The sequence below is a fragment of the Cottoperca gobio genome, chromosome 21 (assembly GCF_900634415.1).
Source record: "Cottoperca gobio chromosome 21, fCotGob3.1, whole genome shotgun sequence".
Classification (NCBI taxonomy): domain Eukaryota; kingdom Metazoa; phylum Chordata; class Actinopteri; order Perciformes; family Bovichtidae; genus Cottoperca; species Cottoperca gobio.
Window position 1 is genome coordinate 17,522,772 of NC_041375.1, and position 22,902 is coordinate 17,545,673.

The 22,902-nt window shown below is 39.6% G+C and overlaps 2 protein-coding genes across 3 annotated transcripts; both read right to left on the reverse strand.

Moving 5' to 3' along the window:
* Positions 1-2,190: 2,190 nt before the first annotated feature.
* Positions 2,191-3,611, reverse strand: hoxd3a (homeobox D3a). Its single transcript, XM_029458768.1, has 2 exons — positions 3,167-3,611; positions 2,191-3,012 (listed from the first exon to the last, which is right to left on the reverse strand). Exons 1-2 carry the CDS (start codon positions 3,609-3,611, stop codon positions 2,267-2,269), a joined length of 1,191 nt encoding a protein of 396 aa, XP_029314628.1. The 3' UTR covers positions 2,191-2,266.
* A 7,514-nt stretch (positions 3,612-11,125) lies between these two features.
* Positions 11,126-17,626, reverse strand: hoxd4a (homeobox D4a). 2 transcript variants are annotated; one of them, XM_029458770.1, is made up of 3 exons: positions 17,493-17,626; positions 13,599-13,911; positions 11,126-13,045 (listed from the first exon to the last, which is right to left on the reverse strand). In XM_029458770.1, the coding sequence occupies exons 1-3, from the start codon at positions 17,532-17,534 to the stop codon at positions 12,747-12,749; spliced, it is 654 nt and encodes a 217-aa protein (XP_029314630.1). In that variant the 5' UTR covers positions 17,535-17,626; the 3' UTR covers positions 11,126-12,746. The 2 variants fall into 2 exon arrangements, with proteins under 2 accessions (XP_029314630.1, XP_029314629.1); XM_029458769.1 differs by lacking the exon at positions 17,493-17,626 and having other exon boundaries at positions 13,599-14,095.
* Between the last annotated feature and the right edge of the window lie 5,276 nt (positions 17,627-22,902).

The following is a 22,902-nucleotide window of genomic DNA, read 5'->3' on the forward strand; positions in this document are numbered from 1 at the left end:
GAAAACATTTTTTTTGTACTTATTTGGGGGTCTCAATAAATGACTAGCGCGGTGCAGAAAGCTGCAGGGGAGTGTGTGTGTGTGTGGGGGGGGGGGGGGGGGGTGAAAGAAGAAAGAGCTCACCCAGGGTTAAAATGGCCGCCATCCACTGAATACTGAGTTGATTTGTGGCTATTAGTCGCTTATAGCCAAGATCCAGTAATACATTATGAAATCAGATGAAATCCATTTAAAAGCTATGTTGTTAAAGGATTTAGGATAATCCTTGCGTGCTGAGTCACATTCAGCTAAAAACTTTTTGGGACTAAAGTGGCTGTGGGACCTGCACGGATTCGGAGTCACTGATGATTATTTTATTTGCTTTGATGCGCTCTGAAATCCGAGGATGCATCATCTCAGAAAATGTGAACACAGTAGGTTTTTTTTTTTAACTCTCCCCCACCATTAAAGATTGAGGCTGCTCGGTTTGAAATGTGTTACTTGGATTTGGAATGCAAATGCTTTGTTCAGGAGGAGGAGGGATCAGCGAGGAGTCTGAAAGCGACGAGTTTTTGATTAATGAGCTTTGAAATGGCTCTCCAGGAGCAATAAAGGATGAACTGCTCTCTCCCTCTTTCTTTCTCTCTCTCTCTCTCTCTCTCTCTCTCTCTCTCTCTCTCTCTCACACACACACACACACACACACACACACACACACACACACACACACACACACACACACACACACACACACACACGCACACGCACAAGGAAAGAAATACACGCATATCCATCGTTGTATCATTTCCAATGTCAAAGCTTATTATTTCTTCGCTGTTATTGTCACTCCGCTCTGCCCAACCCATCAGTGAATGGACATTTCTATACTTGCAATTTTTAAAACTTTAAAAAAATGTTTTAGATGTGTACCAATCAATTAGACAGCCAGTGTTTAGGCTTTGCTGTAGGAAAATGCAGCTTATTCCCTTGTCCCAGCCGATATGAAGGTAATCATGTGGCCGAGTCTAAAAGATTATAAGTGACATGTGGAAGATGCAATAAGCCCATAGACTCACTTCCCTCATAACAATGAAACATCAATAATCTCCAGAGCCTTTTATCCTGCTGAAATGAACTTTGCATTGGAAGCATAGAGCCGTCTGATGAGTTTTAGATATCCTGGTGTCTAATTATTGATTGTCTCTCTCTGTTTGTACTGTACAGTAGAGCTGTGGAGTCAATAAGCCTCCTCGGTACTGTTACCTGACAGTTTCACTGGGAGGAATTAAAAATAATCAAACAGTGGGCGACCAGTGCTGCAGGGTTTGTTACAAAATGAACAAAATGCAATAAAAAATACAAGTTTGAGCACTTTATTTACAAAATGTTAAACACAATAAAATATAACATTTCAATATCATTAGGGTTTCATAAATTTATGGGTATCCAACTGAATGGAATAACAATGGAAGACAAATAAAAATAGTAATGGACTACACAAAATGACATGCTGGTGTGTATAATATTTCATACTTCGATAGTCTACGTTTTGCTTTAGGTTCGACACAAGATTAACCATGGACATATAAAGGTGTTTATACACTATCAAATGTCCCATTTATCCCAGATTTACAATTAGAAATGCTCGTTTTCAACAATACACTGCGAGTCATAGCATTTTTCAAACCCTGTTTTTCCAACACTTTCAAGTGCACTGATCTGTCCAATCTTACAAAAAACTCCACACTTATAAATACTCGCATATAAACGATAAATAATGTGCAATACAAAAGTAATTAAATAATAAATAGGCTATATGCTAGTACGAAAGATTATGCAACATAATACAAAATAAATAAATAGGATGCCCGTGAGGAGAGTGATATCCTACAAAACAGACGAAATTTTCCCTAAAAGTCCTTCTCTCTAAAGATGAGCTTCTACTTTCGTGATCTACAAGACTTACCTTCAAGTAACGGCATGAAATATTCAGTCAAAAATTGCGCATTGCACTTAAGAAAAAAACAAAACAAAGAAAAGGAACAACTGACAACCATAGTCTGCTTCTGCGCATCCCCAAATATTCAACAGAAATGGACAAAGCTGTATTATTTAGAAAATAGTTACACAATAGCATTAATAGTAATATCAATAATACTGTAATAATACACACGACTCGCTTGGAGTGTAGTTATTAGACTAGTGAGGTAATAAAAAGAGCGCAACATAATTTTGGCACACATACACACACGCACGCACACACACGCACACACACAGAAACCACATATTACAAATGCGTGAGTTTAGGCGCTTCCTGAATCCTTCCCTGAGACGCTTGGTGAGAGGTGAGGTCTGTGTATGTGGGATGGGGATCACAGGGTCCATGGTGGTGGTTTCCTGGGATCTGAGCGGCACAGCTGTAGTCCACACTGGTGGATGAGGGGTGGGGAAGATGGCCGAGGTTGAACATGGGGCCCGAGGCTGGCATGGAATCAACAAAATTCCCACCCACATAAACGGGGCTGCCTTGCAAATTGGCGTTGGCAAAGCTGCCGTTGCTCTGCATGCCGTGGTGCTCGTACTCTGGGCCCGGGTACCTCTTCTGTTGCGGGATGCAGCCACCCAAGGGTGCGGTGTACGCGGCCAAACCGTACATGTTTTGCTGGGGTTTGGCGAAGGACGGGGGCGAGGGCGCGTCATAGCTGAGGCTGTTCACGTTTTGGAGCTGGCCAGAGTATCCAATGTGATTTGGGCCACTCAGCGGCGGGCTTCTATCCGGGGAGTGTCCCAGGGGAGAGTGCGCGAGCCCTTTAGACTTCTGGTCCTTTTTGTATTTCATCCTCCTGTTTTGAAACCAGATCTTTATTTGACGCTCGGTGAGATTCAACAGATTCGCCATTTCCACTCTCCGTGGGCGACACAGATAGCGGTTAAAGTGAAACTCCTTCTCCAGCTCCACAAGTTGTGCGCTGGTGTAAGCAGTTCTGACCCGTTTGGAGGCTGGTCCTGGTGGGCTCTTCTCATCACTCACCTCTGTAAAGGAACCACAGCAACATCTTAGATTTTTTTTCCATACACTTTGTTACCAATGCAATCATAAACTGTAGGCACAACATGGCCCTATACCCCCCCAGCCCATCACCCCTCCCCCCATACAAACAAACACACGCACCATCATTGTCTATACCTCCACTGGTGCAGTTGCTGCCCTTCTGCTTTGAGTTCTGCCGGGTCTCCTTCATCCAAGGGAATATCTGCTTTGTGAGGGTTGGTGTGGCAGTACTGGACGTGCTGCTGGGTGGGGATTTCTTCTTCTGGGGTGCAGAGCTGTTGGGGCTGGGAGAGGATGCAGACAGTGGAGGTGCCTGCTGCTCCCCAATACTCGTGGCTTGGCTGCTGCTGTTGCTTTGAGTGCTGCCTTGTCGCATGCAGTCTCCGTTCAGGTCACTGTCTTTGAGGGTTGGTGGCCGGACAGCAGAGGTCTGGATGGGACACACTGAGGCCTGGTAGTCATTCTCAATGTTAGCAGCAGGGTAGGACTGATGAGCTGCGCCGTAGTTGTAAGAGTCTGGTTTGGGGAAGGTGTACCCCCCAAAAAGTCCAGAGTTATCGTAGTATGTTGCTTTCTGCATTTTGTGGATTCAAAGACAATGAGCCAGTGCAACTCTATCCAATGGCATGGATGTTGTTTATTCACGTGATTGGTGTTTCCCACCGTTGCTCCAGTCTGTGACCTACAAAGACAAATGTGTCAGACTCATAGGGGCACACATGAATAAGACCTACACTCATTAGAGCTGCATCCTCCTTAACATTATTCCAATGACTGTTTGAGATTCAGGGTTTAAACTCACAATAAAGCAGAAGAATCACTCTGCTTGGCCCAATGTTCATGCTGCTATAGGTTACATCAGCTATTAAATTAGAAATGACCAACTGTCTCTACAGTGTCTCTCACGGTGATGCACCTCCCAGCCCTAGATTGGAGCCATTCTGACTCAATTCTGGCACAAAACAGTTAAAGTTTAACTTGTGCTAAAAGGACCCTCTGGGAGGCTTTAGGAGTCCCTCAGAAATGAGCTGAATCAGCATTTGACACACATACACACAATACCCTTTTCACTAATCACAAGGCCTGACAAAGCCAGTCATGCATTGTTCCCTGCAGCAGAAATATAGCCCACTAGGGCCGCACACATGCGTTTGGATCACATGTTTACGCACAGAAGAAGCCACTGTTTGTTATTGTTAAATAAATGTTATTCATTTTAGATCAAATCGTAGTTGATATGGGTTTGTGTGAGTAACTCTGTGAGAGAGAGAGAGAGAGAGAGAGAGAGAGAGAGAGAGAGAGAGAGAGAGAGAGAGAGAGAGAGAGAGAGAGAGAGAGAGATAGAGTGATTTGGAGGATGGGGGTAGGAGGTAAATATGATATTAGCCTTTACACATGCCTGAACCCATATATTTTGGCTGCCTGTTTGGTTTTCTGGCTCTGACCCATTCATTCGAAATGTACCTTTAATTGAAAAATAATAATAACTCAGAAAATGTATGAAATATTCTGGGTATTTTTGCAGCTACATTTGTTTTAGAGAATAACAGAGCAACGCACGCCGGCAACTGAAGTTGAAACACAAACATCAAAGGGCCTTGTACTGTACGTTGGTGGCTTGAGGAGGTGCAGCCTACGCCGTGCATAACAATTGCACCTGTCAGTGAGGACCGCAGCAAAATTTATGACCGCAAATGTTATGGTCGTAAACGGCCTCAGCCAGTCCTCAAGACTCGCAGCCCTCAGAAGTGTAAAACTAAGCGTAGGAGGAAGGCAAGGGAAAGAATTTCATACTCGGCGACTTCTCCCATACTGAGGCTCAGTTTATAAACGATGCGTCCATTCTGGCTGAGCGCGAGTCTGCAGCCAAACACCGAGCTGAAAGACTGGAGAGAATGTGCTGGTTAAAAAGAGGCAGGGATATTACGCGTCGGTTACAATGAGAGAGTCGTGGAACGAAACGGTGAAACTCTTCCTGGTTTTACGTTTTATAATGTGCATGTTTTTTTTTGCTTTTTTTTTAAAATTAAAATGTAAACATAATTCATGTATTTTTATATGTTGTTTTCGTGTGGGAAAATAGTATTATGTTCGCTGTTGCAAACGTAGAATTGGGCTTTTCGGAATGGGACTCTGGCCTGTGCAAATAATTACTCGTACAGGCGAAGTTAAAGTCATCCCTCATGTCTGTGTTCGTGATTTAAGCCTCCTGTGAAACACTGTGAGCGTTAATATGTAGCCTAATAACAAATCACCCTTTCACCTTGTTAGCAGTTGGTCTGTGCTGTCCACTCCCTTCATTAAAGAAATGTTACTCACCGAAATCTGCGCAATTCTCTTTTATATCCCTCACGCATTCATCACTGCTCCCACCTCGACCTGGAGGAGAAATACAAAATGTTTCTTCACATTAGATATATTTTAAATCACAGTCAAATATGGGCTTGAAATTCGATGAATACACCAATATTTAATACAGAAATAAAGAATCAGGCCCAATTGTCTAAATACTTAAAAATACATATAAAATGATAGTATTTTTAATTTATTAAATCAGAAATACAATTTAATTCAAATGATTCCTGGACAATTAATTTTTTTTTTTTTTTGCCTGTTTAATTTATATAAATTGGAAGGCTAAATTGTCTTGACCAATAACCGCATATGACACTTTCTTTCAAGTCTTTGCTTGAAAGAGAAAAGTATTGCATGTGCACTTTTTACACAAAGAGCCTGCCCAAATATTTAGCAGTCATAAGCTTTTTTAGGTGACCTTTGGGTCATTCAGCATTTAGTCAAAGTTTAATGAACAACGAGCAGTTTGGCTTTAAGAAGACTCAACTCTCAGATACATTTAAAGCAGCTTTTCAGCGGGGACTGAAACAGAGGACTAGATGCTCGACCGACGGCAAGAAAGTAGAAATTAAACCTCAGGAAATTTCATTGAATTGTTTTGTTTTTGTACTGTGAGTGTGAAACCACCTCTGTTTCCCTGCTTGTATCTGAGGATTTATTACTTAAAATATTTTTTGATGCATTCCTTCGATGTGGAATATCTGTTAAAGCTGGTCGATAATCGGCGCCTGAAGTGCTTTTTGAGCACACTGGGCTACTAGTAGCAGACATGGTCCTCTTTTCAAACAGCAGTGTTTTTCGCCTACGCGTTGTTACGGTAAGTTTGCTTCACACAATGGGCCGGACTCAATGTGGAGTGCTATTATACCAGTTAGTCGTTTCTCCTGCTAGCCCTTCAAACTCTGCACATATTCAAGTTAAACAGCTTTTGAGAGGCAGTTTCTGTTATTGTTGGAAATGTTTGTTACATGCAAGAAATAACTGCATTTGTAATAATATTGTTTCTACTCGCTGTTGTTTGTAGAAAAATACAAGGTTTGTTTTTCTTGGAGAGAGATGCTCACAAAATGTGAAATCACCAGTTGCAGCAGAAGGTTTTGCTCGAAGGCTGCTTTTTTTGTTGATTTCGGTAGAAATTCAGAAGCTATTCTGCAACGACGCACAATCACGATAATATGTAAGGCTAGTGCACATAAATTAAACCTTAATCCATTGTAAAACAGTTAATAATTTGCAGAATATGAGAAAAATGGGGAATAATCAACATAAATAGGCTATACAATAAATAAGCTTTTATTGTCTTAGTGACTCAGGCCTATTTTTAAATTCCCAACTCCAAAGAAAAATAAAATCACATGAGTTACAATTAACCAAATACAAGTGAGCCAAAAACGTATACAAATAGTAGAAACATTAAGTATTTGCCTTTATCCTTGTTCACTATCCAGCCCGGTAATCCTTCAAAACATCCAATATGAATTCATGTATAATATAACGTTGCAGGTTAACAAAGCCATATAGTTGAAACCACATAAATCAAGGCAAACGCCAGTGTGACGATAAGACAACAAATTAATGTGATTTACGATCCAAGAGTCAAAAAGAAAAGTTCCTCTCCTACTTCTTCCCTCCGAGACGGTTTTCATCGAAACGTGAAATCAGCTGAAAAGCAGCAGGGCAGCTCGAGCTCAATCTGTCGATAATATTTGAACGCGCTTTTAAAAAATATATATATATATATATGAATGTGCTTTTGAGGAGGTAGCTGTGGACTACATATCCGTACGGTCGCCGGCGAGAGCGACATTAACAAGCATCACCTCCTTGAGTGGAATAAATCATATATATTTCCTTGCATTATATTAACCCGTGGTTAAAGGTTGCTTTCTGCCATGCGATTGCTTACCTGAGAATCAATTCATCATAAACCAGCTTCCCTCTCAGTCTCAGTTCCTTTCCACGCAGTCTCTAGAATAAATCCTTCACCCTTTGTCTGTAGACAATGCTGTCCTAAACCTGATCTTGCTGTTTTTCAGACATTTCCATATACCAATGGAGACAGTATTCCCGAAAGAATGGAAGGACTCGCATTCAACTACCAATAAAAAGCGAACAAGGTATCCTTATTCCAGAAAAAAAAAATCCCTGGCAATCAATCACCCATTGAAATATACAAGAATTCAGAAACGTTAGGCCTTGTACACATTTGGAGCTAACAGTAGGATTTTGGGGTGTTTCGGAAGCTATGTGATGACAAATAAAGGCGCTGCCTTAAGATACAAGCATATTTGTTCACGTGATTGTTCTCTTCTACAACCGAGCCTTACCTCACCAATCCATTTTGATAAAGGGTGGCGTTTATTTCCTCATCTGAACTGTGTGAAAATGTTGCACTGCCTATTTCTTTTCATCTCCTGCTGAATTACAACTCGCCTGCACTCCAGTGTTTAAACACAAGCATTATATCATATGTTATTGTTAAGGTATTAATAATAAAGATTTGCACATTCTCCTGCTCTATCAGAGCAGTAGTTGCAGCATATGCAGTGTAGTGTGTTTGTTTTACGTTATTAAAATGATCTTCTGTGCATTTAATATATTACAGCAGCTTTGAAATGTACAACCTTGTGTGGATTTTTTTCCCACACTTGTTCCTAAAAATGTTTTACAATAAAATGTCCAAAGTGGGCCGTAAACGCACCACAGTTGAGTATTTTGGTTAATATTGTAAAACAATACTATTATACTTCCTATCGATGTCCTATTTAGTCGACCAGGAACTGCGATTATGTGGGATATGCATTTTGAAAATGATTTATGAAATCCACAACATATGGGTTTCTTCTTCCAGCTGGGACTGGATTGTATTCAAATAAACCACATTATCATCTTTTGTTTGTTGTGTCTGTCTTCACACACTGATCTAACACAAAGAATGAGGGAGCCATGTCTTCTCCTGCATTGTTTTCAATATCAATCACAGAAAGAAAAGAAATAATGGCACGGCTTGAAAACCAATAAATAAATATATTGGAAAAGACCAGAGTGGATTGGAAGAAGAAGATTTGGAGCCGCAGAGAGCGTCGGCTGCTCCAGCTGTGGGTTATCTTTGCTGAGAAGAAGAACACGAAGAGATGCAGGACTGGAAGCGTCGCAGCATATGTTCAGAGGGTAATAAAAGTGAAAGATTTACAGTTTTCGCCCGGCCCCCCAACAGCCTCGAACCCTTTCAGGAATTACTGAGAATGATTTACAAGGAGGCAGAACTGTCAGCCTGCCCAAACTTCCAAGACTTCTTAGAAATCAAAATCAAATCAGCCCCCACTAACAATAAAACAGAGTAGAAACCCACCACTGTCCTCGCGAGCAAAAGTAAAAGTGAAGATAAATAAAATATTATTTATCTTAGGTTGAAAACGTGGACTATAAATCAAGATATGTTTATTTTTACTTAGCAGTGTATACTTCTAAAGAGGTTTCCTTTTGTTTTAAATATTTAGTTCCTTTTTTTTTTTTTTTGCACTAAGTTGGTCAAAATCAGAATTAGATTCAGAATAAAGAACTAGTGGGCCCTGTGAAGGGGCCACACTGAGCTGTGTCCGAAAGAGCATTTATTCACAGCGAGCCCCCATAAATACATGTCACTGCCCTTTAGTTTTTACCATTTCTCCTATCAATCCATTTGAAGATAAATGCGTAAACAGCCCACCGTCAACCATTTCGAACATATTTGATAAAAGAAGACATGCATACAGCGACCAACACAGCATATACAATCCTGCTCAGAGCGCATACATCAAAGGCAGCAATTTATCAAATATCACGACATTTGATATCGTCATTTACCAGATCGGGCAACATGAAAAATGCTGAAATATTTACCTACCCAAGCATCCATTGGTTCGGATGTGTAGCTGGTGTGTCGCTAAAGTGCGGGGCTACGGTTGAGCCCGGTATCGGATATTATTTTTCTTGGGGGATCTCTTCAGTTTTCAAGTCTGATAGAGTCCTTGCGATTAATGACGACGCCGTGTTTCTAGGGGGACGTGCTGCATTAATTATTTAGACAATCACGTGGTCGAGAATAGAGAGCGGAGTGGTATAGTCTCTGGATTATATCTCTGAATGCAGACAGCGCACTTTAATATATCTTAGGGGGGTTGTCTGGCTCGGAGAGTCTTCTGCGAAAAAACAGCTGGAAATCAAATATGGCCGGATGGAGAGCAACGACGTTGTATTCCTGCACTGGGTGCAGTGTCATTGAAAATGGCACTGCCTTTGGCTCCCATTTATTGCAGCTCAGACATGTAGGTCAGTGTGGCTACACACTGTACGTTGTAGTAGGCTGCTCTGACCTGATAATTGCTAGGGTGTAAACTGTGTTGTGTGGTTTAATTTTAATTCATGTTTTAATACCAGGAGTTCAAACAAGTCATGTTTGATATTAATAGGCTTTAAAAAATATATATATTTAAAGCAATCAATAGTTATCTTAAAGAACTAGTAATGTATATTAGGTAGGTTAGTTGTCCAATTGTGCTAATAACACCCCCCCCCCCCCCCTCCCCTCCCCTCCCCCCACTCCTCTCTTCTCCCCCTCTCTCGCTCATCCTTTCTTCAGCATCTATGTGCAGATCATTTATGGCAGGATGGTGGATTGGTTGCATCACTTTGTCTCAGCTTCTCTCTGAATCTATATGACACACTCGTGTATTTTACACATACACAAACATATAAGAGCCATGTGCACGCCGGTAGGCCCGCGTGCACTCAGCGGGGATGAGACGGTGGTCACTGGGGATGAAAACACTGCTGAGTGACTGAAGATTGTCTTTCCACATGTCCGTTTATGACCACTTTTGTTTGTATCAGCACTGATGCTGCAGTGTGGAGGGTCGGAGGTCAGTGTAGCAGTGGGTCATTTTCAATAAAGGCACAGCTCGTAAAGCAGGAGGGGGTTTAATATCAATATATAGTAGTTAATAAAGTGTGTATGCTTACATTCTGTAAAATGTTAGTGGTGTTTGGGGAGGTTTCTGGTTTTGGAGTAGGACAACCGGCTTTGGATAAGTTTATTTGTCAGTTTGAATTTACCAGGCCAGTAAACTTCATGTGTGTTTCTGTTCTGTAATAAAGACTCATGTAACTAACAAATATTTTTGCAATAAAGATTCAAGTCAAATAACCTCACGCAGTTTTTATTGAGTGAAATTACCTTGAAAAGCTCCACAAAGAGCTCGTGAGGAGGTCTTTGCGCAATCGCTCCTCTCGATAAGAGCTAATGAGCGAAAATTAAGACACACCAGAATAAAAACTCGTTCTTTAACATGTTTTTTTCCCCAAAATATATGCTACACTTCTACACACTACAGACCAATGATGTATTTATGCTCGATAATTTCACGCTTGACAGGAGAAGAGGCTGAATCTTCCCATGCAGCGCACATTTGGTGTGCTTGTGGATGTTTTGTAAAAGGGGGCTCGAGGTCCATATGGCTCCACACGCTTGTTGCCACTAAAGAAAAACTCGTTTCCCACCAAAAGTGATCCTTTTTTAAATTGAAAAAAACGAATAACACTAAAATAACCGCATTAAAATGAAAATGAGGTTTTGAGCAATAAGGAAAAAGTAATTCAGTATGCCCGGGAAAATCTACCTCTAAATCTAAATATTTCTCGAGTGGATAAAAACAATTAGAAATCGCAACAAAATGCACGATGAAATGATGTAAATGCATAATCAGTAGAAATCTTTATTTTTCCAATATACTTCTCGCATCTCAATGCACAATACAAGGTAAAAAGCATGTACAAAAATAAAACCAAAAATATTGCATATTGACATGAGGAGACAAATGCACAAATCAGAAGCTTCTGGGGGCTGATTTAAATAGGCCTACTGATAAAAACACGTGTACAAACTATGGAATTTAAGCCCTGACTCGTTGAATACTTTGGCTTTTTAAGTTTGGAAAAACCCTCCAAACCAAAGCGAAGAGCGCCTGGGAGAGAAAATACTGCTTGTCCGGCGGGTCAGAGGTGTTGGGGTCAGTCCTTGCGGCTGAAATGTGTCCCCTGGATGAACCTGCCACTGCTGCTTTTGTCGACCTTCGGTTGAAATACCTTTTCAAGCCTCTCATCGTGAAGACTTCACAGAGAAGTCTTCTTCGTACTGGGAGAGCTTCTGGGCTTTTTTGTCCGAAGACAATGAGGGTATAAAACAAGAAATAGCTGTCTTGAAATGTGACGTGAAAGCCCCCCTCGGTTAGCTCGGTGTAAATGAAAAACTAGAAGATTCCCACATCAACTAAAGACTAAAACTCTGCATAAAGCCATGCTAATAATCCACAAGAGTTCAAACATATTTTAGATTAATTAAAGTTTAACGAATACTTTTAATTAAAATAGTATGTGTGCAATACGAAAATGTACACGTTTTGTAACAAATAAATAATGACGTAAAAAATAATATCGAGAAGAAACAAACAATTAAATTCCTAAAATAATCTGGATTTGATTATTTCCGATGAGAAACATCCAATATCAATTTGATGCCATGCAGGAACAAATGATCTTTCATAGTAAGACTTTCAAATGGCACGAGAGAGCCTCTGAAAATGTACACTGTTTACAAAAGATGTCAAGAGAGATTTATAAGGGCACTCAAAATAGTATGCACACAGGAATGTCTTGCGTTTGGGAATAATATTTAGGCTAAGAAAATTTCAAAGCTTTATTGTACAAAATAAGTTAAAACATATACGAGTCACAAAGAAACGTGGAACTAAGAGATTCAACGGGGTTTTTGCAACTTACGAAAGTAGGTTGTGTTTGGCGTGCTCTATGTAAATAATAGTTCCTTCAAGTATATATATATAGGCTATTTATATATTGTGCGTTTAATGTGAGGTTTGAATAGAAAGAAAAACAGAAATAACCTTTGTGTGTGTGCGTGTAATTTGAACCAAGGAATTCCCTGTTCTGAATAAAGAGATTTCAATCTTTAGAGCCAGCGTGAATCCAAATGAGAAGCGCTGGAACACTTCGTTTAAATCCATGAAATCAGCTGAAGTTGCTCATTAAATATCCTCAGGTAGGTAACGTCCACAAAAAAAAAAGAAGAATGAAAAGAAAAGTTTGTTTCGATGTTTTTGTGTCTCTTTGAGCTTTCAAACCTCTCACTTATAAAGACTGATTTTCTGACTCAGTCTTGAGTCAACACTGCTAGGGTCTTTTTCGTTAAATAAAAAAATGGCTAAAAACAACACCAGTCCATGCAAAAGTCAGATGCAACCTCTGTCTTTTTTATGTACAGTTTATTTCTTTAAAAAAAAAAAAGGTGAGACACCTTCCTCTTCTCTTATAATGATGTGATATCAGTCTGGTTATCCTTCTGGATGCTTTGCAGATGGCTGGAGGCTGGTGCAGATCTGCCCTTGGTGTTGGGTAGTTTGTGATCTTTCTTCCATTTCATCCGTCTATTTTGAAACCATATTTTGATTTGCCTTTCGGAGAGACAAAGAGTGTGGGCTATCTCAATCCGTCGCCGCCTCGTCAGATACCTGTTAAAATGAAACTCCTTTTCAAGCTCCAAAACCTGCTGCCGTGTGTAAGCTGTTCTAGACCGTTTGGGCTCAGGTCCTGTGTAATCCGGGTTCACTAGGAGAAAGAAAACAAACAGGAAAAAAAGTCACCAAATGTGGCCAATGCAGCATGCAGGAAAAAAAACAATACAACAAGAGGAGACTCTCTTTACCCGAGGCGCTCAAACTTTAACAACATTCACAGGGAACCGAGAGCAGGAAGCGATAGCAGGAAATAATGAATGATTTTTAACTGAATTTAAGCAGATTTGCGGCCCATTTTAGCAGCAGTACAGCCGGTCAATATCTGTTTTCAGTAGCTTCCAGGCGCTCACCTAGCGGCCTATTTCCTGAGCTATAAAAATTTATGACTTGTGTAATTGGCGAGGCCTTTCAAAGACTCCCATAAATATTACACTGAATGATTTCTAAAGTACAGGTCTCAGTTGGTCCATAAGAGAACAAGAAGAAGAAGAAGAAGAAGAAAAAGAAGAAGAAAAAGAAGAAGAAGAAGAAAAAAGAAGAAGAAGAAGAAGAAGAAGAAGAAGAAGAAGAAGAAGAAGAAGAAGAAGAAGAAGAAGAAGAAGAAGAAGAAGAAGAAGAAGAAGAAGAAGAAGTGCAGGTCTTACCATTAGTTACGTGGACTTTCTTCATCCAGGGGTAAACTACAGCAGGCTGCTTGGACTGTATCCCATTTGGGCTCTTTGTGTTTTGCTGCTGTCCACAAGTCCGGGGTCCTGGCACTTGGACCGGGGGGGCCTGCTCAGTCTGTTCGCTGAAATTGCTCGAGCGGCTGGATCTCTCTTGCACATGACCCCGTGGCTGCACTGTGGAGTCCTGCCCAGTGTTGCAGCTGAAGGGCTCCTCCGTATAGTTTGACCGTGGGTAGATCCCTGGATGCTGAAAGTCTGTGTCCTGCGATGGACTGAAGAATTCCGTGCCCTGGTCAGGTATATAGTTATTTTGTGAATATTCCTCGCAGGGAGGAAATTTGGGATCCACATACTTAGAGTTCACCATATACGAACTCATGGCCATTAATTTCTGAAGGTAGAAAATACTAATTTTTCTCGAGTTGTCTTTTTTTTCCTCCCTCCATAAAGCCCTCCTACTTGGTGTCAACTGAATAAAGTTAGCGAACCATGTGACCAGAGCGGCCAATAGAGGTGATGCTGGTCCATGAACGGGTAAACACACAACGAAAAGCAATTGTATTTAACATAAGATACACCAAAATATTGCACTGAAATATGAGCATGCACATTTGGATAATAAAAAGACATGCGTGAAAAAAAAAAAAAAAAAAAAACATAATTCCAACCTTATATCAATAATAATTACTTTTTAAATTATAAATTATATATTATACAGAAATAGGATTCGCTGACTGTGCATGGGGTTGTTTAATCCAAGTAGATATAAAAAATATTTCAGTTTCTAAAGTCTAACTTGAAGACATGGTTCAACAGAGAAACCAACAAAAGATACAAAAAGCCCCTCGGCATAAAAGCAGCGAATAATGACTGAGGACAATTGATGGACACTGTCTTTGTCAAGAAGGGGTCATCCAAAAGTTACACGAATCTCATCACTTCATCTGCTCCCATCCCTTTGAAAAAAAACTGTCTCATGAGCCTATTGGCCAGCAGCAGCAGCCTCTGGGAATCAATAATGTAGAAACACAAGCGACCCACAGGAGGAAGAAGCTGCAGCTGGAGTGTGCTGTGACTTTCTTTAAGTAAGTCCATTTGGTATTTCAGTCCAACACACTGAGCTAATAAATAAATACTGATTATTTTTGTTTTCATGTGAAACATTTTGCGTCAGATTTCCTTTAAGCCTATAGAGCTTCAGCATGCCCCGAGAGCTTCTTGTGAAGTATGTGGTGTTGTCAGATTTACTCTCATTCATTCACTGGATCATCTGACAGCATGTCAGGCAGCAAACCCTTGATAATAAGATGGCAACTAGTCGTTGAATCGAAGTTTTTTCATCGACCATATACTCCCCTAGAATCGAATCTGTGATTGTGGTTTTATCACACAAATTCGGTTCTACAGGGTATATATAGACGACGGCAAGCAAGCGACACTGCCCACTTTCAGCAGCCCTATAACCACACCACCTTATTTGTAGAGTCCTTAAGCCAAACACAAAGTGGCTCACAGAAACTATTTACAATAAGGAATAAGAGGCAAAAAAACACTATATAGAAGTCCTATTAGTGGTTTTAATCAGAGTGTCAAATTCTAATCAGTTTCAACTTTTAACTCATTGAAGCAGCCTTTCCTCTCGTTTTGATGATTTCCTTTAAATGTATTTATCTAGTAAAAGCATCTCCTTGATTTTAAGTCAAAAGTCAAGCTTCTAAAAATTAGAAAACTGTAGGCCTACTTCTGCCCAGGCATATTCATTTCAATTTAAGCAGCAAAGGACAACAAAGGACACTGAACGAAACAAAATCAGGCAGTAGGCTATCTGAGGTCAACCCAGGTTTCTGTGCAGTAGGTCCTCCTCCCTCCATCATAGTCCAAGTTCATCATTAGAAAAAAACACCTTCTTTAAATAATATAAAGGACTTCACTTTTACAAGCTGTCAGCTCGTAATCAAAGATAAGCTTTGGTTAAATAACGCAGTGACACTATGAACTCACCAACAGATAACTGTTAAATACTTGCTGGCTAATAGAGGCAGCTTATCAACACTGGCCCGAGAGATGAGGCGAGAGGCCACGGAGGTCAAACAAAATCATTTACAAACTTCTCAAAAAGTTCAATTATTTTCAGTCCTGGTGACAGCTCAAAGGGTCCAAAAGTTTTTAAATTCCGCGTCAGCCATTAACCAAACCGCCATACTGCAAGTCCTTCTGAGACATCCTAGACATCCTTACAAATGAATTAAAGCTGAGAATGGTGAAGACATGCTTGTTAGTTTCCAAAAATCAGCTAAATATTTTTTTTCCAAACACACAAAATTAATATTATAATAATAGGATGTAATTGATTCCAAATATGTCGCCTTATATCAAGCTGAGAGTTTATAACAAAAACAGTCCGACATTCGTATGGCACCTACATGACGCTTTGAGTGTCAGATTTAAACAATTTAATTATTATTAAACATTTGTTTTGAAGCACATTTGGCCAAACTGGGTTCATGTGTCAGTTCTGGAAAAAGCTTGAATAAAGATTGGGCCGGACCATATGTTCTTCTTTAATAAGAAAAAAGGCATGTATGCATATTTATACTAACTGATTATTTACTGGATGTTGCATTAAGTTGTTTAGTTTAATGTAGCAGTATGGCTACAGTTAAAATGTCAGCTTGATTCATGTTGACAAGTTGAAAGTTACAATACAGGCCTTCAAAACGGGACAATAAAACCAAAATCAGTCGACTCAACGCTTATTTCTACATCTTTTATATGAAATAAAATAACGCATAGAGAAGCTTTTATCTCCATTCTCAAAATGTACATTCAAATTTCAATTTAAAAAACGTGACATATTCGTTTTAACCACAGTTAAAAGATAAATGATAGAATCGGGTGGAAAAATCGTTCTTGCACTTCACATTTCAATATTAGTGAGACAGCCTGACCTGTCTTTCACCTCCTCTGCTCGTCCTTCAGACGGGTCAAAGCCGAGAATCACAACAAAAGAATGATAAAGTCAGCGTTTCCTGGCAGCTTGTGTTAAACGGAGTGTTAACTAGTTCAGCTCGACTCTCTTTTTCAGTACAATTTGCAGCTTTTTCTATCAAAAAGCTGCAAATTAAATGTTAGGGAGCAACAAAAGACACGAGGCCTATTTAATGTAGGGGAGCGTTCTTTGACTGATAATAATACAAAATAAAGGTTTTAATTCCCTTTCAACTTTGCATGAAATAGTATTTCATTATTATTAGACTGGATTTCTAACAGTGACATTTAAAGCCTGCCTAATAAATACATGAGGCCCACAGGGAATCAAGCAGCAGCTACACAATATAAAAAAGAGAAAACAAATGTATTATTGTAACCTAAATGCCATAGTTTATTAATTTCAACCTGGTTAACATTGAAGCCAATGTTGTCGCCCAAACGAATTGTGAATTATAAAAAATATAATTGTAATACAATGACGCCACATAAACGTGTATCGTTTTAATTAGGCCTTCAACACATTTCTCCTAATTCTTCAGGGATCTTCAACAACTCTGGTGACAACAGGTTGATTTCTCCGCCTCCTAGCAAATAAGAAGCCCAATGCTATCAAGCAACTACATCATGCAGCAGTGAATCAGACCAACAACATGAATAACACCAGGCGGAAAAGCATCGATTGAGTCTTGAGAAGTTAAAACCCAAACCAGGCTCAGTAATAAGATTAAACACGATTTCCATTCCAGCATCATCGAACTCTCTCTGCTCGTCTAGGGCGCGCACTGTTGCCGCTTTTAGAGGCAGGAAACAGTGCAGCCTGAGCACTGAGTGTGACATCACACGCCCATACCACGAGCATAATGATAAAACACAGCTTACCACAGAGACTGCAACACATGGCACACCGTGGAACAAACACATCCATGCTGAAGGAAAAGTCAGCCTGGTACAAGCGCCCTGCCAATTCAAGCTTTTCAACCCATCTGGACGGTCTTACTAATACACAATGAGAATTATATTTTGGCTTGTCAAGTCCCGGGCCATAAAACAAACTTTAATGGCATCACGTGTTTCCTCACAGCCACTCACAACACCGCGCACGCTCATAAATAATCCTCAAAGTTGCACTTACTCAATAACGGCGATTACACTGATGTGCACTGAGGAAAAGTCGTAGAAAGGAGGAAGCTGGGAGGATGTAACTGCCATGATAGAAATGGGAACAGAGAAGCACTGGGAGAAAATAGAAAATGTTTTTTTTGTATTGGTTTTGTAGTTATTTGCAGGCCTATTACTTACTAATGCAATGATTGAACAAGCAGCAAGTGTGATAACTGGGTCTCTGACCATTAATATTAATATTATGATGTCCTCCAGTTATTTAATTCAAGATGTTCTATTCATTTAGCTCCTTGTTGGACAGAACCGATTATAGCTTTTTTACTGAAGCCTCTTGACCTCTGAAGTGTTGACAAAACAGCAAACATGCATCACTGATTTGTTCTCAAATACATTTTTCTCCCCGATGGACCTGACACAATAAGACTGACGTAATTCATTCTTCCGGACCAATCCCAGAGTGGAGAGCAGCTTTGCTCCTCCTCCTTTTCCTGTGCCCAGGGGCTGATGCTGTTGAGGTTTGGATGGCTGCCACTGTGGGGCAGGTATGATAAATGGAGGGACATCAAATCAGAGGCTTGTCACTTTTTACATGCATGTTCTCATAAAAAGTTATTTCCCTCGACATAATTTGAGAATAAAAACCCTGCATGACCTCCTGGGTGTTTTAGAAGAATCTGCAGGCACATGTTTCCTGCTGTTAGTTGATACTATGTTTCCTATGGTTTTAATGACTTGCATGCAGTTTTATGCATGTGAATTAGGCTTTCTTTAAGACCATTTCCATCAACATCATCATCATCATGGGGAGCATTTCATGCACAACTCTCAATATTCTGTGTGAAAGTGTTCAAACAGTTGCTGTCAATGAAGCTACAAGTTTGTTCAACACCTTTAACTGAAGTGGTCTCGGGTTACAAAGCACACACTGTGCTGTCTAATAACAATAAACAACTGTTTTCTAATAGCTGTAATACACTTTATGGCTTTGTTGATCCCACACAGCACCAACAGCAGGAGCTGATATCATTTGTTACCAATAAGAAGGTGAATTTTCTTCCACGCGGTACTCCAAAACAACTTTCAAAAATGAACCAGATCACATGACCACGTGTCTCAGCCAATCACCGTGCTCGGAAACTTGCGAGTAAATGTCTGCTGAATGGGAGCAGAGAGGCTGACTGTTGGGCAACAGCGCCTTCTGCTGGCATTTTAACGACCTCCCGCCTTTTCCACTGCAAAAATGTAATTGTAACGAGTAATTTCACCTAATCTTATGTTTGATGAAAATGATACAGCTGTGCAAGAAGGGGAAAGAAATTGCTGATTGAAAATGCAAATGAGTGTATTCCAGTGTCCGTTTAAATAAGTGTGAAGGTCTTTCAGAGCAAATGGGCTGATAACACTTGATTTAAGACTTTTTTAATTAAGTTTTTGAAACCAATTAAACTGCATTTGACACAAGAAGATTAATCTCAGTCTTTTGCAAAATTGTCCTGCTTGATTTTTGGAATTGTATTTGTAGATATGTAGACTGAATCTGAAACGGGAATATGGGCATGTTTTTTTTTTATATCATTACGTATTAAGCAGATAAAGCGAATCAAACGTAAATGCTCGTGATGATGTTGATAATGATACAAAACAATAATAATAATTTTTATTTTATCTAAGTAGAGAACGAAAAATAAATAAATAACAGCTATTGTACCTTTTAGTTTTCATATAAGTTGATATGAAGAAAGTATTTGTTTACAAAGATCTTACTATGTCACACTATAAATATAAAACAGTCTAATATTAGACTGGACTGAATCTCTGGGGAGATTTAAATAAGACTGAACAGGGGAAACCACTTCCATTCATGGAAACTGCTATCTGCTTAAATGTGTTTCTGGGCCTGCGGTCTGACATTGTCCTAAATAATTACATATAACAAACACAGAAATTATGCAAGTTATACACATTGTCGAAATAGAAAAACACAAAGTGAACCCTGTCCAATTTTTTCAGGCTTCTACTTGTGCCTGTGTTCTAGGGTCCATTTTGCCGCATTGCAGTAAGGTTGTAAATACTTTCGCAGCTGCCTGTCAGGCAACAGTGAAATACTGTCTTTGTTCAGTTGGCCCCATCTCCAGGCAGCTGAAAACGGCCAGTAAAACTCATCTTCTACTGCCAGGCTTGTATATGTAGAATATAGCAAAGCAGATTTGTTCTGTATCGCATTTTAACACATGAACAGCTTGTTAACTTATAGTGGTGTTCATTAGATCAATGCAGTTTTGTCTGGTAGCTGAAGAAATGCAAAATAATGTAACATTGGTTTCATAAACTGAGGAATAAGAGGCTTGTCGTTGAGCAATAAGCTGCTCCAAACTGAAAACGAAATGGAGAAGGTTTGGTTCAATTCATGACGCTGTTTTCTAATTCATGGGGGAAATGACTGCAGTCAGTTATGTGCATCCAAAGACACTGCTACCAACATTACCGACTTTAAACACGAGCTATATTCTGCAGAATAATCTTGAAATAGAAGGTAAGAGCCACAATGAATACATATCCAAGAAACATTTAATAATCTAGTTGATTATTTCTTAAAATATTCATCTTTTGATTCATGCAGCAGAGTAGCAGTACATTTTCATTTTTCATTTTCATCAATACTGACATCATTACTCACATTCTCTGCGTTTAAAGTATATATTTATTTATTTCAACACATCTAGCAACATGTGAAACTACCTAATTACCCTGCTGCTAATTTACATGACTAATAAAAACAGGAAGCTGTCAAACTTCACATGCAGACAGCGTTATTAAAGTCCATTATCACACAGAAAGCTTACCTATAGCCGGGAGGTAATCCATGTTTATTCTTGGAGGTTTACCTTTGCGGTGCATTTTGATAAAGCAGTGAATAGCCAGGGCTGCTGTGTGTATGGAGGAGGTTAGATGTGTAGAAAGTTGAAATGCTCCTCTTGTCATCCAGGAGAATGAGTAGCACAGTGTCGCAAATATGCTGATCAAACGTTTATGAAACGAATGTAATATTTAAGAAAGCCGACCGTGGCGTATCGGTTTGAACGCCATAGACGCAGAATGCAGTGGGAAAAAAATCGCCTGGGAAATCAGGAAAAGAGCCATGAAGACGTTTGCCTCTCACACATGACCAGTGGCATCCAATGACAGGCGATGGAGGCACATAAAAAAGTCTATTACCAAGTTGTAAATTGTCCTCTCACAAAAAGGAATTTCGACTGCAGCAGTTCTCCCCATCTTTGCGCATAATAGCAGAAGCCCCTCCACGTCCTCTGGAGAAAAACAAGAGGGGTTTCCCCCCCTGTTTTTTGTTTCTATTACTCAACCATAAAATGTTGCATCTTAAAGAGATGCAAAAGAGCAGTTAAACAAGTTTTAGCTTCAACAGAAAGCAAATTCGTTAGTATAATAAAAACAAATATATATATTAATGTCAAATGTAGGCAAAATCATGTAACGCTTTAATAATCATGTTTGCTTTACTCAAAATGAAACGTTTCTGTTTAACTTTAATTTAAGAAATATATATATATATTAGAGGGGACGGTTTCTGTACGGTTTTTGTGTCAAACGGAAGTTTTTTGCAGCAATAAAAGGACAAAATCATGAGTTATACAGGGTTATTTTCAGTAAGCGGCCTATGCACCAACTGTTAACAACATGTCATAAGATAAAGCCAGCTGGTTTATTAGGCTCAATTACATATAATAATGGTGTGTACATAAAGCAAATAGTCTAAAATGTATCTTCAAATAGTAAACTATTATGACATTGGCCTTTTACATGTTGATGTTCAACAGTTACTGTTTAAGACGAGAAAATGTGTTTTGAAGTGTGTGCCTGCACATATCCTCTCTACGCCCTCTAACAGGCCTGCTGCTATTCATAAATATGAAGTTAAAACAAATAAAAGCTGGCATATGACACTTCTTTTATGCTTCTGACCCTCAAGATTTAAATGCTAAATATTGCAAACTGTTGTCACGTCCATGTGCATAATTCTAAAGCAAAAAGGAATTTCTTTCATTTCATTCTTGCTCATCTGGTGGCATGCCAGAGTCAGCACTGTGCGATTTATAGTCAGGCTATGGCTCTGTCTGGTTTCCTGTCTTATAGCTCTGCGTGTGCGTGTATGTGTGTGTGTGTGTGTGCGCGCGCATGTGTGCATGTGTAATCCAAGAGATTGCATTACACAAGGCCATTCTATTAGAGAGAGAAAACAATCTCTTATCATCGTTTTAGTCTCGGTGCAGAGACTGTAGAGATACAGCACTATTTGTCTGCTCATTGTTCTTACATGATGTTTTATTTGATGTTACTAATGGTAACAGAGTGGCCACGTTGCACTGGATGAACGGTATTAGCGTCAGTATGTGATACGGTGGTGGTACCAGTGTATGTTAAATGAATGATGGAGCGCCAAAGACAAATCTAGCGCGCTCATATTGACCACATTGCCATTTCCTTTGATGAGGGAAAACAAATGGTGTCTGCAACAAGCCAATTAGATAGTAAGCGCTGCACAAATCAAAGAGTTAAACGCACTAGAAATACAAAACCAACCCAGAGTTAGTTGATAGAGAAGAGAAAAAAGAAACATGGGGATGGTGGTGGAGGTGGTAAGCTACACACACAGCTGCAACATTGTTGGACACCACAGGACTAATAAAGATGTGGCAACAACAAGGACAGCACGGTTTACAGTGTCAGCTGGGCTCTTCTTTCGTTCTGTTAACTATTGTATGCGTAATGTTGTAACGTGTTTAAATGTCCATATACCCTAAGGCTTGTTTTTTAGTAAATCATTTTAAACATAAACAATATTGTCCCTATATTGTTGCCTAAATCTGCTAAGAAATTTGGCACGTGCTTAAAGAAAGAGGTGCCTTACAGGAACATATATGTTATGGTAATGTGACTTTATCTATGATCAAATGATATGCTTCACTTTCATCACAAAGCTCTGATTGTTCTTTCTGCGTGGCCTGATTATTTGGCGATTAACCAAAATATGCAAGTTTCTTTACATCATGTTTGCTTATACTAAACACATGGATTTACAACTTTGAACAATAGTATCAAAGACGACTGATACATGCTGAACTTGGGTCGTTATTACTAAGCAGAGTAC